The 20,018-nt window shown below is 35.4% G+C and overlaps 1 protein-coding gene across 16 annotated transcripts in view; it reads right to left on the bottom strand.

The window, feature by feature from the left end:
• LOC114662240 (plastin-3) overlaps window positions 1-20,018 on the bottom strand; it is a 132,519-nt gene that overhangs the window by 31,870 nt on the left and 80,631 nt on the right. For 4 of the 16 annotated variants that reach the window (XM_051935447.1, XM_051935441.1, XM_051935451.1 and 1 more), the window contains exons 3-13: window positions 19,383-19,546; window positions 16,492-16,621; window positions 15,107-15,239; window positions 13,621-13,702; window positions 11,134-11,299; window positions 8,477-8,619; window positions 6,155-6,250; window positions 5,536-5,731; window positions 4,147-4,225; window positions 3,814-3,928; window positions 3,287-3,420 (exon numbers count right to left, since the gene is read on the bottom strand). The exons of 1 other annotated variant lie outside the window; for it this stretch is intronic. In XM_051935447.1, coding sequence (XP_051791407.1) covers window positions 3,287-3,420; window positions 3,814-3,928; window positions 4,147-4,225; window positions 5,536-5,731; window positions 6,155-6,250; window positions 8,477-8,619; window positions 11,134-11,299; window positions 13,621-13,702; window positions 15,107-15,239; window positions 16,492-16,621; window positions 19,383-19,546 — 1,438 coding nt within the window. The remainder of the gene's footprint in view (window positions 1-3,286; window positions 3,421-3,813; window positions 3,929-4,146; window positions 4,226-5,535; window positions 5,732-6,154; window positions 6,251-8,476; window positions 8,620-11,133; window positions 11,300-13,620; window positions 13,703-15,106; window positions 15,240-16,491; window positions 16,622-19,382; window positions 19,547-20,018) is intronic. 11 more of the 16 variants (XM_051935443.1, XM_051935449.1, XM_051935444.1 and 8 more) reach the window with 10 other exon arrangements.

Raw genomic sequence — 20,018 nt, 5'->3', positions numbered from 1 at the left:
ATCTGTATTCCGTTAACATACATAAATCAATCCCTAGCACAACACTACTATAATGTTACCTTGTACATTGACCATTTATCTAAAGAATATAACAGAAAGGGGAAGGAAGAAGGAAGAAAAAAAGCAAAAAAAAAAGCACCACACTTTTACAACTACAGGTAAAATTCCATTACAACGAATATCTTTACAACGGAATTTTCATTACAACGAAGTATTTTTATGGTCCCGACAGCTTCCCCATATGACACGAGTCTATAGAAATCTCGTTACTACAATGTACATTCAGCAGATACTTTCAAGCATTTCAAGGTCTTTTGTTTACTTCGTTAGCAGTTAGTTCTGTGGCCGCAGCTCAGTTGTGCACAATGATCCCCAAACAGAAACACTGTAATTTTTTTTTCTTTCTTCAGACTTTCCTTGTACTGTTTTTTTTTTTTTTTTTTGCCTTTTTTGTTTCCTGCGGTTTTCAGTGATACCTTTAAGTTATTGCTCGTCAACATCTGAATAACATCCATTGAAATTTAACTCCTTGTCACCCTCCTATAGAAACGGCAGACACGAAAAAACGATAACAGTTCATATTAGGAAAAAAAAAATAACTTTTTGCAGCTCTCGATTGCGGCAAAAAGAAAAAAGATGATGCCAGTGAATTCGAATTTCGCTATCACTATTGACACTGTCAACTTTCTTGAAAGACAGAGCAAAAAAAGTAGAAAAAAACTCGGGTTGCAAACATATGTGAACTGCTGCATTTGAAGACGTCGAAAAAGCCGTTTTTATGTGGTTCAGTGATTCTCGTTCAAGAAACATTCCTATTAATGCGGCACTCATTCAAGGTAAATGTGAGGTTTGTAAAATCTCTTGGGACCCTCAACTGGACAGCAAGCCGAAGAGCGTCCCGAAGTACAATCTCCGCGTCTGTACTGGGCAATAACAGATATGCTGCGTCTCTCTGCCAAAGTAAACAGTGTTATGCTTGGGTCACAGATTTGCACAGAAACACAGAAGATTGTAGAGACATGAACTTTATTCAAACACTGCAAACAAACATGTCTCTTTTTCAAAAGTTTAAACGTGCTCCTTCACAAGACGGCGATGACAAATCCGTCACACAATTAAAAGTATGCAAACATATCTTCATCTTCAAAGGAGTGCGCGTCAGGAGCAAGGAAGGACAGAGATAGAGAAAGGCAAACAAACAATCCGCAACTAACAAGTGCTTTTGGACTTTTAAGTCTGCGAAGTACTGTGCAGATTACGCGATAGATCAGCCGCAAGTAAGCCCAGCAGCAAGGGAGCGATGTGAAGGTAGTCTGAGTCTTTTTTTGAACCTGTAGGGGTGCGATCAGCCCCCCAGCTCACAACAGAAAAGATTTTGAGGGGTGATGCAAGGATAGGCGCACGTAAATTGTAAATGCAGATACTGTAACAGGATTACTCGATCACTGACCTGGCCACGACTCTGCCTGACTGCTGTGTCTGTGTATAGCAGAGTGGTGGATCACGCTACATTAAATAACTGTGCCGCTCCTGTTTCAAGCTGACTGAGACTAAGCCTCGTGTTTTGGGGTGCAAGACGGACTTATAGCGCGACCCTGATCTTTTATGATTTGGTTCTGTGGCGCTTCATTGCAGCGCTGTAAGCCTCCTATTGCCATGCCCCAGCAACCAGAATTCCTCCCACCCAATTGCACGGCAGCGCTTCAGCCATTGGTTTTGGGCATCATTCGCACACTGTATTATCGCAAGGAAATGCTGAGAAAAATTCTCTTCAGCATAACTTGTAGGCAGGAGGAGATTAAAATGAACGCGAAAGAAGCTATTGAAATGATTCAAAACGCCTGGATACAAGGTAAAGAAAGCACTATAGTAACAAATACAGAATCTCATTACAACAAAATTTTCATTACAACGAAATATTTTTTAGTATCCTGTGAGTTTGTTGTAACGGAATTTTACCTGTATTCACTTTTTGTATGCCAGGATAGATTTTCACATCTGTGTATGCATGAATACTGATAAATGTTTAATTCATTGATCCAAAAAATAAAAAGTTAAATTATTATACTAGTTAATTGATAAGACTGAATAATTTGTTGAAGCAACTATTACGTTACATACTGTATATAATGATCCCTGACAAGACATGAATGGTAGTCACATCAAGAGTGAATACCACCAGATGCAGAAATAGAAAACACTAGGGACTTACTGATCAGGATTGAAGATTCAGACAGCATCTCAACAATATATAAAAACATTTTAAAGTCTCTTCCTTTCAAAGATCCTAGGGTTCCTTGGGGAAAAGATCTAACATCTCTGAAAAGGAGTGGAAGGCAACCATTCACAGAATACACTCCAGCCTCATATGAGCAAAGCATTCAATCATCCAGCTTAAAATCTTTTAATCGAGCACATTTATCTCAATTAAAATTGTTCAAAATGTATCCAGGGCAAGATTCAACATTGCAATTTTGCACCAGTCTCATTGGGCCACATGTTTTGGGCTTGCACTAAATTAACATCATTCTGGACAAACATTTTTGAATGCCTATCAGACAGCCTTGGTGTCACAATCACTCCTAACCCATTAACAGCCATGTCTGGTAGATTTCTGGATGGGCTTAAATTGGAGAAGGACAATCTGATTGTAATTGCTTATACCACACTGCTAGTACGTAGACTTGCTCAACTGGAAGAATCCCAGCCCACCTGTTATATGTCAGTGGGTAACTGATGTTCTGTATTATCTGAAATTGAAAAAATTTAATTCTCACTCAGAAGATCTGTCCAAAACGTTTTAAAAATATTGCAAGATCTAATTAATCAAATCTCAGAATAAGCATTTATATCAGGGAAAAGGACATGGCTTTATTTTCTTGTACCCTTGCTTTGCATATTTAAGACAACTGAATTATGGTTATATACTCACAGGGATTAATACGCAGCAGATTTTGTATTTCACAAATGTTTGAATTATTAAGGTGCATATCAGGTACAATAAAACGTGTATACAGCTGTTTCTAGCAAACCTTCTGATCTCTGGAGCTTTTATGGTATATGTGTAAAAAAAAAAAAAAAAAAAAATTGAGACAATTCAATGTCCCATAAAAGGAAAATACAAGTCAGTGGAATGAAAACGTAGCTGCTTGTAATACCAGAAATTAAGAGAATCTAACTACAGATGATACAAAGAGATGAAGCTGGGGAGCATTAAAAACAGCATGGGTTGACACTTGAAAATACATGGCTGAGATGCAGATGCATAAAACAAAGAAATAATTACCGTCTCATTAGCTGCCACACTAAGGCCAAGGTCAACGTTGGATTACCATCATTCAAATCTTGTCCACCAATACCCACAAGGGAAAATTTTGCAGGATGTTTTCCCAAGTCAACTGCATAGTTGCAATTTTCCAGCTAAGCACAAAATGAAAAAATGCATACTACTTATGGCAGTAATAATAGAAGTATTTACTGTATGTAAAATAAAGTTTAAAAGACTTCATTACAAAGGATGCAATTCATCATATCTGAAAATTCATAATTTATGTCCTAAAATTTGTAATGTGATAAAAATGAATTCCCCAAGTGAATGTTTGCCCAGATTTCATATTAAAAAGTGTAGCCTAGTTGCAACTGAAAGGTTTTAGAATGTGTAGAAAACAGATACATATTGCTGCATAAAACAGCATTTATCTTTTCTGAATAGAGATTTCCAGCCATATATATGTTCTAATCTAAAACTGTAAATGTTTATAATTAAAACTAGTGATAAAAATAGAAAATATATAAATTAATTGCACCACATACCTTTTTCATGTTTGCTCCAAGTTTTGGATATGGGGGTTTGTTAACCTTATTCCAATCAACTGGAACTTTAATTTTTTCATAAAGCTGTAAGATAACCAAGGCATCTTGAAGGTCTCTAAAACAAATGAAAAATTAACAAAATAATAATCTGCATTGAATTTTCATCTCAGGCATTCAGATCTACCTATAAAATGTCAAGAAATGCTGTGATGTCCAAGAAATTCCAAGCATTTGTATATTAAAATAAAAATATTCTTATAAAGTACATGTTTACAATAATAACTGGTACTTTAAAATAAATGACACTCTAATCAATAAAAAACACTCACATACCCATACAAGTGATTGACATGCGGATTTACACCCAAAGAATTCATCCAGTTACGGAAGGTTCTTTCTTCACGCGTCTCACCTGAACAAAAACAAGGAAAGGTAAAGATTGTTACCCATTTTTCTTAATGTAGAAAAGCACCGAAAGGAGCAGGCTTTTTTTTTTTTTAAAAAAAACTAATTATTACTTACTATGCCATACTTAATATATAGTACATTGGAAACTCTAAATACTTTAACAACATAAAGCACTGTCCTCCTTTACTTTGAGTAGACCTTTCAATCAAAATTAATGACTCTCATAAAATAAACTACAGTGTATAGACAAACTTTATAAAAATTAAAGGCAAAAGGAAACTTTTACCAATTTCTCAGTGTATTACATTTAAAAAAAGCACTGACTGTTATCTACCAACCATCTTATAAATATTAAATAAAACAAAAGTTTCTGAAGCAGAACATGGTGTTACTTTACCTTGACACTTCTGAAAGTTCTTTTTTTTTTTTTTAATTCAGATAGTTACATTACGTGAACTAAACAACAATCTTAAAACCAAACATGTCCTTGTCAAATTCAATATATTTTACAATAACAAAAAGTAGTTAGCAATATATTTTAGTAAACCAATCTTGACGAAAGGGGCAAAAGGTATTAAACTTTTGATTAAATTATCACCCATGGCTTCAATATTTGATATGCAATTAAATCTGTTAATGAAACTTTTCATTGCTTGATAACTTTTGATTTGCTCATGCATTTGTAACTAAATGCTCCGTTAAAGTCAAAAATGCTGACAGACATCACTGAATAACTTTGATTCATTGACATTCTGAGAAGCTCAAAAAGAAGTTTTGAGACTAATAATAAAAATCAAGAGAGAAATAGGAACAACTATTTTGTAAGAGGCCCTGCTCCTTTCAAAAGTAAAATTATTAATGTTTTAGGTATTTAACCTTGATTTATTTATATCACAAGCTCTTTAAAATTACAATGCTATAAAATATTGATTATTCTCACAACTTCACATCATGTGCCCCATCATGAAAACATGCATTAACAAAACAAGTTCTGTGATTAAACTCCACTGTTACTGGGTCAACTTTGTGCAATTCTTCAGCCAGCTTTGTTCACACATGCCCTGTAAATTCAACAGATGGACTGAACTTTTTGCAGAAGTTTCAACTTGGCCCAAATCCATTTCATTTTTAAAATAGTAAAGGTTCGGTCAAATTAGTAGCCTGTACAAATACATGTAGGTTGATGTGCTATACTACTGAATATATTCTTCTGTATATGTTAGATCTGTGTAGTTCAGAACTTTAACCAAAAGTCTAAACACTGCAGATTTATAGAAATATCACATGATCAGCGAAGTTGCAAAGTAATATTACCTTCAAGCAGTTTCCAGTCAATATCTTGATTTTCTGGTTTTGTTAATGCTGGGTATTTGTTAAATAGATTGGCAACAAATGCCAAATTAAGTTTGGGGTTTCCACTGATCACATCAGTTGGAGTAACAAACTGCCTACAGCCCAGTCGATCTGCTTGTTGCAGCATGAACTCTGCTCTCTTCAAATCATCTTTCTCCTGGTAAAATTAAATACACTATATTAAACAAACATATTACAATTAACAGATTTTAGCTTTGCCTTCTAAAAAAAGATTTTATTCATCATGTATTAATTAAATATTGTATTATGCATTGTGACAGGAAAAAAAACTATGCAAAGATGAAACTCTGGCCCATAATGGAATTATTGTGGTAATTAAAATAGCCAAATATTGAAAAAGAACTATTTAGCAGGAAATATAACCATTCTGAAAAAGTTGGTGGGTAGGGTTTCTGGGCCTTTTCCATTTAAATAGATGCTATAATTGTCATTTATTCATTTACAGTATAGTTTATTGAATTTGTTTAAAGTATATTCATCTCACAGCAGTTTTGATGACTATCATTTTATAATTTCAGCTGCTTAGTTTGGTATTCAGTCTTTTGAATTTTGAACTTACATTAAAGCCAGACATGTTAATATCAATTCGTGTTTCATTTTCTTTTATTCCTTTAGGTGAAATCTGATTTAGTAGGTGGAAATAAGCCCTTGAATCCTGAAAAAAATAAAGTTTCAATACTGTTAAAAGTTATTTACATACTGTCTGCAGAATAAAGCATGTACCATTACCAGTGCTGGTAATCTACCCAACAACCATTATTGCTTATACTGCTACCGCAAATGTTGTTAAAAAAAGCACAATGTACATTGTAGCTAATGAAATAAGTAATGTTTAAAACAAAATGCTGAATGTTAGATACTGGAATAGCAGTCATGTGCATAAAGAAACAATGTCTGTATTTGAATGCTATTAGTCTATCCATCCATCCATCCTCTTCCGCTTATCCGAGGTCGGGTCGCGGGGGGCAGCAGCTTGAGCAGAGATGCCCAGACTTCCCTCTCCCCGGCCACTTCTTCTAGCTCTTCCGGGAGAATCCCGAGGCGTTCCCAGGCCAGCCGGGAGACATAGTCCCTCCAGCGTGTCCTGGGTCTTCCCCGGGGCCTCCTCCCGGTTAGACGTGCCCGGAACACCTCACCAGGGAGGCATCCTGATCAGAAGCCCAAGCCACCTCATCTGACTCCTCTCGATGTGGAGGAGCAGCGGCTCTACTCTGAGCCCCTCCCGGATGACTGAGCTTCTCACCCTATCTTTAAGGGAAAGCCCAGACACCCTGTGGAGGTAACTCATTATGAAGTCTCTAGAAGTCTCTCATCCAAAAGTAGAATTCACAAACCAATCAAAGCACAAAAATGAAATTTACTCATTCAAATAATGGTTAGATAAAATAAAAGCCCTAGGACCATTTTACATATTCACAAAAGCAATATAAAAATCTTAATGGGTTCATGATTGAATATTAATACAATTTAAAAAAGTATCAACTGAGCAAGATGACTTTGCTAAGTATTCAAACTGAGCAGTAGCAGACTGTCCCAGACATAATATACATGTTTTGTTTCTGTCATTTGTAGCTATCCATATACCGCATGTGTAGTGGTTATTCAAGTATTGGCTACTCCTAAGCCTTGACACTACATATTGTTTTTTGCTGTGGTTCCCTCAGTACAGTTAGGTGGGGCCTGAACAATGATTCAAGCCCAAAAGCCCCTTACTCCCTTGGATCTGCATTCTGGTTTTTCATAACATTTGGGTCTGCAGGTGGCAAAATTCTGTACATAAAAATCGACTGAGATGGCGTTTCAGATCAGCATGGGTCCTTTTTGAATACAACACTGAAAGTGGCAGTTGTGAAGACATAATCATGGAACAGGAAACATTGTTTGTTATACAGAGTAAGGGCAAAAACTTCACGTACAGGGTCACCACAAACTGGCCTATGACCTGTTTCTGGGCAGAGAAAAAGGAAGGTTAAAAATCTCCAACATTAAGAGCACACATGCAAGTCCTCTTTCATACACTGCAAGGCAACAACTATTAACATCATGTTTACCTAGGGCAACAGCTTGGCGAACAAAGACAGTTGAACACCATTTTTCTCAACTTCAAATTTAATGTGCTATGTGCTGCACAAATGAATTTTATGGTGGAAATGTAAATTGTGTAATGGAGAAAGAAGTACTCCTCTTGCTTACATTTTTGAGTATCTTAAAATTGTTCATATTCAGTATGTTTTTGTTTCTGCTCATTTATAATGGGACATAACTAGAAGTTTCTGCTAACATTTAAAAAATTATTTACAAACCAATAAGTCTACAGTTCAGTCTCATTATGACAGAAAACTAAACTTCACAGAGAATGTTTTCACAACACATTTTTTTTACTTCAGTGGGATGATTGGGATGGAGAAACGGGGAATTTCTTAAAAATGAGTGCATTTCAATATATGTCCAACATGGATGCCCACAGGTCTAATGCAACCTGTGGCCCTTGATTTAGCACCCCAGTATAAAACATACATTTAATAGTCTAACATTACAAAGAACCTGCAACATTTAAAACTAATGTGGCTAATGCCTTGGTAGGCAGAGTCCCACAAAACTGCAGAGACGAAACTTGTTTCATTAGTTACATGATTCGAGATTGATAGTGAATCCCTTGTTATTTATCATTTCTTCAATTACGCTTTCTCAAGAATCAATCACTGCTCCAGCCAGCAATAAAGATTGTTTTTTTTACAGTATCTTAAGTGCTGTTTGTTACAGTATTTTTGATACAGAACTGTAACCTTGTTAGCTCTGTACAATACCTTGTGATTATGCATGCTGTTAAAAGTGTTATGAAGGCATGATCATATGAAGAAAATAACAAAACTGTATGCACCTTTATATCAGAGCTGAAGTTGTTAATCTTGTGCCAGCCTGCATTTTCTAAATGAAAGTTTGCCCATCTCAGGAGCAGCTCCTCAGGGGAAAGTTTCATCAAATCTTCAAGGCTCTCACCATCACGAAGCAAGGCAACCAAAGCTAATGAGGGAGAAAAACAGACAAGGATTTAGCAAGGTTATAACATGTGCACACAGACACACACACACACAACATAGCATTTTGTTATTTAGCCATACTTTATCAAATTTGTAATCCATGAAAGCTAAACTGTAGGTATATTAGTCACATAGGATGGTATTAGAGTCTATGGATGGCCTTGCAGTAAAAGCATTTTACACTAACATAGTACTCAAGCTTTTCATTCATACCAAATTACCAACATTTTATTGCAATAAATAAACAATCAGAAGATACAGCTTTTAAATATGGACGTACACGCATAGCAATAGTATGATTTTTATGGAAATACATTTTTAAACTGCACTGTTAAAAAACTATTAAAAGTCTAATTGCCTAAATATGTTTTTATGAAAATCCTTACACTAAATTAAACAGGAACTTTATAAACATTTAAAATGCACATGTATTAACTAATGTGTGCTACAGTACATAGTGTTTTAGGAGATATCTCACTTTTTTGCATACCTTATAACTACTATATATTTTTTATAATATGGAAAATGCATTTTTCAAAGCCATAACAGTTTCTTATACCCAAATATCTTTTTTTGCCCTACAGGTAAATTTTTTTCATCTCTAGGCCAATATAATGCCTTTGACTTATCAAGTGTAAAGCATGTTATTTTGTTTCCCAGTATAACTTATCTAAAATATTTGCTGAAATTTAGCCTATTGCAAAATTTCTTAGAAACAATAGTTAAAACATAATCACTAATTATTGTCTGTTATTTTTATTGAATTTGCACATTTTGAAGTTTATCTGGGTGGCACGGTGGCGCAGTGGTAGCGCTGCTGCCTCACAGTTAGGAGACCTGGGTTCGCTTCCCGGGTCCTCCCAGCCTGGAGTTTGCATGTTTTTCCCATGTCTGCGTGGGCTTCCTCCCACAGTCCAAAGACATGCAGGTTAGGTGGACTGGCGATTCTAAATTGTCCCTAGTGTATGCTTGGTGTCTGGGTGTGTTTGTGTGTGTCCTGCGGTGGGTTGGCACTCTGCCCGGGATTGGTTCCTGCCTTGTGCCCTGTGTTGGCTGGGATTGGCTCCAGCAGACCCCCCGTGACCTTGTGTTCGGATTCAGCAGGTTGGGAAATGGATGGATAGATAGATGAAGTTTATCTGAACAGTTTCAGCATCAGATAACAAACACATGAATTAGTAGCAAGGACTATCTACTGACCTGAATCAGACGATTTTAATTTAATATGCTATAAGGTGATTTATATGCTGCTCATATGCCATTATTGACAAATAACTAGCACTGGAACGAAAATGGTGGCACTTTTGGAACTGTATTTGAGACCCCAAGTTAGCTGGCTTGCATGGTTCAGCTCTCATTACTGTTTGGCTGTTAACATAAACAGTTAAGGGTTCTGAATCTTAAAAAAAATGAAAGGAAAAGGAGCATGTTCAATTAGTAGCAGTAACTGGGAATTAAGAAAGGGGCTGGAACAAAAACCTGCAAGCACTGCGACCCCCTAGGTTCCAAGTTTGACACCCCAATTTAGACCTCTAATCATCCCAGTAGTAAGCAATCCACACTCTTCTCTGCATGAATGTTACAGGTGGTGGACATGACTAACCACGGTTTCACAAAACAAATCTCTCTTCTTGATCATAAAAAAAAGTCAGGAATAAGGACCTTGGTTTAAAACCACAAATTTGGACACCCTCAACACAAATACATAAAATTACATAAACCTCTGAAACTGTTTGAAACATACATTGCTAGCCACGCTTTAATTACACACTTGCCGCTCTTTCCCTTTTACTGACCAAGCAACAGTTATCACTTACAGCTTTTATATTATTAAAACTTGTTCTCCAAGATTTAGTTGCATTTATCTTCAAAGGTCACATAATCTTACTGTAACATTTGAAGAGTTTTGTTTTCTCAATAGGATATCAGGCAACACTCTAATCGATAATATCAATGACCAATACTATATACAACGATAAGGATTTTTTCACCTGTGCAACAGTTATAAAACAACTTATTCTGACTTGCATCACATTCAAATTCAGCTTGCAGATTTAACTATTTTTCTACAACATGCAGAAGAATATTGTAATATTTTATCACAACACTGATAGGTCTTAATATAAATATATATGTGTAGCTTAATATTCACTAGCACTGCTATACCCCTGGTTAGACTGCTTCCTCATTCACATTCACAATTGCAGGTTATGTGCAATGGATGAGTGAATGGCAGGTTTTCAATTGTCTCCCCTTTTCCAGTGGAAATGCGTTTTTCATAATAATGATTCACTTGATATTGCTTATAAATGGCAATCTTTATAGCTGATCCAAGAACAGAATGCAGTTGGGTGAAAAGTACTTTCAATACAAATGCTGATAAAGGACAATTATCTGCATGCAATGATACCGGTTCCTACCACACAAAAACATAAAAAGAAACACATCTTTTAAAAGGTGTCTGCATAAGTTATTTTACAAATAAATGGGAACATACCTTCGTTTTTGCTGAGTTCAATATCAGCGAAAAGACCAATCTTAATAATCTGCCACAGCAAACCTAAAACCAAATGAGGCTTCCCTTCTCTCAAGTCGAAGGCACCAATGTTGACAACGTGACAGCCAATAGCAGATGCAGAATTTAATGCCAAGTTGAGATTTTCCTAAATAAAAATGAAAAACATTCACCTAATCAATTTATTTTGATTACAGCAATTCTCTTAGAAAGGGCCACTAAGCAGTGATATTTAATAAGCTAACTAACATCCATAACATTTTTCTTAATAATACTGAGCACTTAATAGCAGTTGATAACTGTTAATCACTTTTTGGTGTCACCAATAAATAAACTTCAAACATTGTCTTTTTTGAAATTGGTAATCTTGACCAGTCAACAATTAAACATTTTTATAACTGTGATATCTTTCAGAAAGAATGAGAGAAAAAAAAACACAAAGCCTATTGTTTTAATCTTATTAAGCATTTGTTTTAGATGGTGCACTACTTTTTCAGACAGAGATTAGATTAATTTTCTCTCTTAATATTTGACCAACCAGCAAGCACATGAAGCCGATGTCATATTGCATGACTTCTAGTTGGAGGGGGTGTCCAACATGACGACTGCAGTCGCTGACCTCTTTGCTGGAGCATAATTTACTCCATGAGAAATTACTTGGCATGCCAAATTGCGAGACTGCATGACAACTTTCCATGACAGCTTCACCACTTCCAAAGGATTACAGTTGTGAGAAGGGTTAACAGGTATGGCAAGTTCAGCTGCAATCTTGCCCTTTTTCATTTTTCAGTTCTGTCATGGGATGTATAGTGTGGAAGTAACCCCCGAGGAAGACAGGAATAGTTCAATCAATCAGTCTTTATTCAGTCACAGATCAGTACATGGACTCATGCAAAGCAGAAGAGCAAAGTTTCCCGGTTTCAATTGGCTTTTAATATTCATTTTCCTCCCTCCCCCTTACTTATGAAACAGCATCTAAGCATTTCATCAAATTGGCCAACCATTTCTTTATTGTGTGTGGGTCAAGAGGGGCCCCAAAGTAGGAAAGGTCATCTTTCCTGTGTCTAACAGACGTGTTCCTAAAGAAGGATGAGTATGATATACAGAGAGAAAAAAGCAAACATCCAAATTACAAAGATTTTTGCTAAAAGTGGAGAAAGGATGAAAGAGAAAATACATCAGAATTCTGTAATGGGATAAAAGCTTGTTCAGAAAAAGGATAACTGAATACAAGGAATCAAACCCAGTCAACAACAACAATACAACATAAATCTATGCAAATTTACATATTGCATTTTGGAGAGATTTTTATCCATCACATCTTTAATGATTAAAATGCTGGATTTTAACAGCCCATATGATACTTGACTACAGAGTGCTCTGAAACCAGCGAACTGATTACAAATTGAGTCATTTACAGTAAACATAACCAGTTAATCAAATTCCAGTCATTGCACCCAGTTACTGGTAAACTGTTCAATCAGGTGCAGTTTTACACAGTCCCACGAAAAGGTATTTGTACACTTCCAGATTTCCTCTATCATTGCAAATTTCACAGTAAATATTTTCAGGTCTTCAACCAAAATATAAGATAATGGAGGTTGATTACTATATGCATTTTTGGTTTCTATGTTACAAAAAGACAAAATATGAGGTTAAATCAAAAACTAAACAAAAACTGAAAATTACATGGTAGGCAAAACGAACAGAAGCTGATGCAATACAAGTTTGCAATAGCTGATGGGTAGTTCAAACATGTACACCACAGCACTCTGCGATTAGTTGAAACCAAGGTCAAATGAACATGGACACTCCACTGCAGGACTGCGCCATTGTTGAACAACCTGCCATAGTGAGATTTCTTTGGGGAGACAGAGTGAAACCCTCCCTTATTTTAAATTTGAATCTTTCTAGTTTAAGCAAGCCGAGATATTTTCCAAACAGTATCCAGCTGAACTTATAACAAAGGAATGTGGCTAGAGAAGCAATTTCACTGTCCTATGTATATGTCACAATAAAATTTACTGAACATTACTTGGGTGAAAGGCCATATGCAAAAAAAATAAATAAATAACACACACCACAGACAAGGCTTATTTGTCATTTCTTTGAATATTACTGCTGAGCAAAATTTCAATTACACTTTTATTTTCACTTACATTTTACTGCCAACGATAAAATAAGAACTTATCACTGAATAATTTCAAAGTTGTCTACATTAAGCTGGGCAGGAAATGAAAGCATGAAGGACGTTCATGTGGTTTTGGCTCATGTTCTCTAAAATTATGAACCCCTTAACACGTCATTCAATATGCTTATATCTTACAGTCATATGTATTCAAAAAATGTTCAAGTTAACTATGAACACCACAACTCTAGTATATCTGGTTTGAACCTTTATACATCTGGACATTTAATTAACAAAAGCAACCAGATATGTAGATAGTAAACGTAATGAAATGTTATTACCTGTATGGTAAATGGTGTCAGTTTCTTCTTGTTTATTGCTCTCTCATCAATGGTATCAGGTACAGAAAGATTAATCATTTTACTATAAAAGACAGAGATTTAGGCAAAATTTCAAATAAATCAGAAAGATCTGCTATAAAACAGGCTTTAAAAATAATTCAACTGTTTTTAAGTACAATTTTAATAATTGTACTGAAATTTAAAAATACAACTGTACTTTAAAACTGCTTGTGACTCAGGTTTGTCAAAGTTTGCCCTGAGCCACTATGATAAACTTGAGCCCATATTTGTTTGCAATGGTATCAAGAGGAAGAATGTCCTTTATTCTGGATATGGAATTTGGAGGGAGCAATGCAGTTACTGGTTAACTTGCCTATCATATCCAGTCCACAACAGCTTTGCAAGTGGTACACTGCACAAACTGTGGGTTATTTTTTGTTATTCAGAAGTCACCTAATAAATTGCCTTTAAACATAGTGCTATGTACAACCTGCTAACCTGGGTTCACTGGCTTTTAATTTAAAAGGCTTCAGGCTTTTGTCATAAAACAAAAATCTCATTGTAAGAAAACGTCATTGTCCTGAAGAAACAAAATGCATCAGTGCCATTCTTTAAGTTTCATATTCTTACAGAAAGCACTATAAGCTTTCTGAGTTTGAAAACAAGGATGTATTAATGTTTTTTATTGAGACTATGCAGGTTTTCATGTTTACCAACAAATACTGCTTTGCTTTAAATTTCTAAAACCTGCCTTTAATTTTAATAATAAAACAATTACTAACATAGAAGAGTCAATCACAGGCCCAACTTGCTTATTCTATCTAATATTAATAAATTCTTGCAATGTTTTAAAAAGGTTTTAGACATTCTCTAAGATAGAATTTGTTTTTTACAAATTTGAGGTAATACAGAATTTCTCTTATTCACAAAGTTATGGAAGGTGGGATGCAGGCATCACTTTTAATTAGTGCGTAAGTGAAGTATGCATGGGTCTTTCTGTGTGAGTATATGTGTGTCTTTTATGCTTAAGGTGCACGAGAGTAGGCCAACCAACAATGATTGTAGTTTACCTTACTCACCCCATGATAAAATTACTCTTTCATTCTGCTGATAAGAAAGCATATTTTAATTTGTGAATAAATAGGTACAAAACTAATTTACCAGATCACAAACATGAGCAGAGAACAATAATCACATATGTAAAAACACCTAAATCACATCTGTTTTCATAATTGTGTATAATAATGATATGGACAGGTTTACAAAACTGTTTGTCTGCAAAAACAGTTTTAATCAGGTAAACAGTGTTAAGCAGCTAAAGGGCAACTTTTTTGCAAATGTGTGCTTTGGATTAACTTTTGCACTTTTTTAAATGATTTTGAAATCTTTAAAATGTCAGGTCTACATGTCACATTATGATATATATTTTAAAAATTAACTTAAAGTTTTTTTGACAGCTTTAAAGTATTCTACTTTTTTTTCTTACCATAGTACAATGCCATCACCAACAGCCTTAAACAATGAATCTGTATTTGGATTCATTGGAATGACGTGTTTACAGTCTGGGTCATTTTCCAAGGCCTTATTTATCCAGTTGACAAATGCATATCTCTCTTCCTCTGTGTATGAAAGTATAAAAAGGACAAGTTAATACATTTACTTTTTGCACAGATTTTCAAAGATCAAAAAATAGAATGCAGCATCATATATTAAAGTGGTACTGTATACCTTCTTAATATAAATTGCTTGTGAGCAATCAGGCTGCAGTTTTGCTTTCTGGAGCTAATTCGATTACACAGTAAACACACTTTCAGACAGATGCTGAAAGATACTTTAAAAGATGCAGGATCAGATGCAGCTGCACATACAGCTTTGAACAAGTTTCATATCTCATGGTAATGAAACCTTTAGAGCTGGATAATTGCCAATACAAACAGTTCACTCCAAGTCTGGCTTTTCTCTCTTACAGATGGTCTATGGCCCCACTCTGCAGCTCAACAGTGCTGAATAAGACACCTTTGATTTCCCCCCAGGAACTCACAACTAAATTCAAATTCGTGAAGATGTTTCTCACATTTGCTGTGTGTCTTTAAATGACTCCTAAATTGTTCCTGTAAGTTCAAGAATAAACTATGTTTAAAATAACTTTTCTGAGTGTTATATGTGTTGCCTAGAACCCAATATGTACACAAAAATACCTACATACTCTAAGTGTCAAGGAACGAGGACAAGCATCCTGGCCAGGAAGCCCGAATGGAAGGACAGCGGGAGTGGAGGCATCCCATTCAGAATGTCTTGCAATCTTCATCTCGGAGTGAAGAAAAATGGATGGCTTAAGCAAAAGTGATACTGGGAGCAGTTAATTTCCCTGCAAGACATGTGTCAGTGTCCCTTCTAGGCTAATCCCAGTCAGCACAACCCCAGAGTGCAAGGGAATTTGGATACGGAGCTGGTTCCCTGACGGGGTCCTTGGGGGCCACCAGAAGGTGCTGTCAGGGAGGACCCAGAAGTAATCCCAACAACCATTGATGTGACACCAGAAGTATTTCCGGACCAGATTTAAAAGAAACCCTGCCGCCTCACCTTGGGAAGTCAGACTCAGGAGGTAGTGGGAAAAACTCACCTGGAGCAGCAGCAGAAGTGAAAGATCATGTAATTTATGTATAGCTGTTATTTTGAATGAATTTATTCTTGAAAGGTATTGGAGAAGATAAAAAAAAAAAAATTAAGACTGGAGTCGTGTTGGGTGATATTGTGTCTGGGGCTCAGTTGCGCCAACTACTGATTATAATACATACATAACTATATATACACACAAAAATGTTGCTAAACAGCAAAAGGTAAACATTTTGCAAAAACACTCGACAGCACCTGAGAATGAATGCTGGGTTCCTTCGCTGGATAACTCTGAAGTTCCCCCAATGGCTAAAATCCCTTCTTTCCGGTTGATGGCCTTACGGAATGTTTTAGCAATGTCACTGCTCTTAAGCTCATGGAAAATCTAAAAGAAGAGAAAGACTTAAAATCAAATCCTTATTAGATATTTAAGGTTCTACAGATTCAAAAGAGACTAAACTTTTAATATTATAGAGCTGTACCAACACTGAGGGCTGCCTCAAGAATTTAGCGTACATTTGCTAGCAGCTTAGAGTAGCCTACAATTTCAAAAAATGTTTAGAGTCTCATTCAGTTTAATTTATTTTGTGTTCTTTATTTTTACAATGGAAACTGTACACAATTGATTTACATTTTAAATTGTTTGTTTGCCAAGTTTTCACAATTTTATATTATCAAGTGTCATTCATAACAGATACACCTGGAAATCAGAATTTACACTCAATTAGAGGATATACAAAACTTTAAAATAGTGTGAAATATCAATACTTTACAATCAAAAATACTGGCAGATTGTTGGTGGTTACGTCAGATTTAAAAAATACTCAATGAAAAGTTCAGAATCTACAGTATGTTGAAGTCTTAAGTAAGAATTGTTGGTTACAATGAGATCTGATGGATGGATGCCTTGCCAATAACCTGTAGATAATGCAGGCATAACATTATTTTTTGTTTCTTGACTCTTCTTAAAAAGTTAGGTGACATTTTACTTTCAGTACTCTGTGCATTTTACTACTTTTACTTTACAGTTACGACAATCATTTACTTACTGGAATGCCTTGAACTAGTAACAGAAGTGAGTTGTTGGGGCAGAGGTTCACTAAGGCCACTAATGTTACAGAGTGTTCTCTGCAACTTTGGTGGATTTTCAATAACTTGTATTTAAGACTTATTTTGCCATCAGAAAAAGCTATCAAATGATAAAAAAAATAGCCAAATACAACCTCTCTTAAGGTAAATTTGAAATGGAAAGATAACCAGTAATGGAGGTAGCATAGGATGTTTCCCTTTAAGACTGTTTCCAAACATTCACTGGTGTTTTAAATAGGATTTTTTTTTCAGATGTGAAAGGTTTCTACAGTATGCTGAATCAAATATACCCCAAATAAAATTGACTTTCCCAGCATATTTCCTTGAAGAATGAGCGTACCAGATATTTTAATAAAATTGCTCCACAGTGTGAAAAGCTGTTTTATTTGGCCAGACAGGACAATGAAGGCAGGTGTTTTTCCCATTTTATGTGAACTTTCCCAAAAAAAAGAGTAACATTTGATACACAAATGGAGACAAGTATACAGTATGTAGTTAAACTAGCAACATCAACTAACATATGTAGCTGTAGTACTTTGGCTAACCACAAGGTGCCAGCAAATCTATGTACAATTAATGAGCAGAGCTTTGTAAGGGCATTTTAATGGGTTGTTTCAATTTTATATTTACCTAATGATTACGGAAGCAATAATTTGTTAATCCAAATTTACAGTCACAGAGAAGCAGAGTTTACTCCAGCACTATCCAACATAAGGCAAGCACTAATCTTTATTCAAGGTCTTGTTACAGTATAAAGCACTTTACAGTGGCTCTCTTTCTCTTTTTTTTAATCTTTTTAAAATTTACTTAGAATTAATAAATTACATTAAACCATTAATAATAATATTAATTAGTAATATTAGGATTTGGCCTCTGGCTTTCTATCAAATGTTTTTGAATGAATTTTTAAACTAAACTGAAGAGATGCTGCTGTCAATTCAGACCCAGACCCGTGCACCAGCCTGCCTCAACTGCCTCTCAGACACGCTATGAACTTGAGAAATGCCACATGGTGAGAGTAAAAGATCCGATGGCTGCCTATATTTATAACACAGAATATAAAAAGACTTTAAAAAATATTGGATGTTTTAAATATTCCTGTATTTGCTTGGTAGTACTGCAATCACTACCACCTAAGCATCCCTGTTACACCCTGTCAGAAGAGCTGCTCGTCCGTAAATGAAATTGGGCCAAAGGGCGAATGGCCGGAGAAAGGATAGAAACTGCAAGCTCATCTGGAGATGGAACAGCCGAATGTCCAGAGAGAGGACTAAATTAGTTATGGCTAGCTCGGGTACTGTGATATTTGAGTACTGTGAAGAACTGGCTTATTTCAGAAGTTAATTTAATGCTGGACTATTTATTTATTTCCTTTGTGAAATTTGATTTTCTCATTGGGGACACAAAGTGTTATGTATCTATCACTCCTCATACACACTACAACAGCAGGTCAATTTAGATCTGTGAATTACTAAATCACACACACACACAATTATGCATGAACCATTATTGAAATAGTGATAACCATTCCTTTAAAAAAAGGAAGTTCATTACAGGAAGAAGGAAACTGGCTATGTTATTCCCTTGGCTTGCACTTCAAGGAGTCATGCATCCTACTATCTAAAAGAAAGATGTTAAGTAAATTGGACACAGCAACCATTATGGAAAAGAAAAACAAAACAATAAAAGAAAAGTTTGATAATGTGAATGGACTAAATTAAAAATTCCAGGTATTATACAACAGTAACTATTGTCATTTGAAAATATTGATAGATGACTATGTCTTACTCTAAGGATTTTGAAGTGCATGCACACAAAAATACTGTACATAAAGATGAAAAGATTTCAGTATCTTTCCATCTCAAATCCAAATTGCTCTAATGTACAATGGAAAAAAGAAATGTTAATTTCACTCTAGAGGTAAATATTCAAAGCCCACCAAAGGTACATTTCTACATGTTTTACATGGGTTAATGAAGCTTAAATCCTCACCCTGAAGAATTTTCGGTAACTTTAAACAACTAATAAAATTTAACATTGATCTCACAAGTGCTTACAGAAACAAACTCATCAAAGCTAATTTTGCCATCCTTGTCTTTGTCTCCCTCCGTCATCAGTCTTTGAATTATTTCTCTCACTTTATAACCGGGAAGTGGAAGATTTGCTTCTCTGAATAGTTCATGGAGTTCATAATCAGAAACGAAGCCATTACCATTGAGATCTATGGGAGAAAAAAAAAAAACATTATCAATTTTAGCATTCCTAACAAGTAACTATTAGTTCAGACACTATCATCTGAACAACACCTGCAGTATTATAGATTCACTTATTGGTATTTTGAGGTCAATCCTCTTCAGCATTTTTAATGGGAAATTAGATTTTTACCATCTAATTTCCAATTGCAGATTATACCCCTTTCATAATCTGTTACATGTTGCATTCAAACAGAGCCCATAAGCATTAGGATTCTACTTAGTATATATTATAATCACAAAATTGTGTCTGCTTCCAACTGCAATTTTGTTGCTTCCAAATAACGTTTTTATGCGTAAAATTGCCACAGTATTATTATATATATCCTTCTGCTTTACAAAGCTAATCTATTTCTGAAACACTCTTTGCAAGCAAATGGGGCCAAGATTCAAATACACAGCCCCACTCTGTCCAGTTCTGCAGGCTGTAGTGAGGTGTAC

This window comes from Erpetoichthys calabaricus, chromosome 12, assembly GCF_900747795.2.
Source record: "Erpetoichthys calabaricus chromosome 12, fErpCal1.3, whole genome shotgun sequence".
Classification (NCBI taxonomy): Eukaryota; Metazoa; Chordata; class Cladistia; order Polypteriformes; family Polypteridae; genus Erpetoichthys; species Erpetoichthys calabaricus.
The sequence above is the reverse complement of the archived record's forward strand: the minus strand, read 5'-3'. Positions and strand labels throughout refer to the sequence as shown.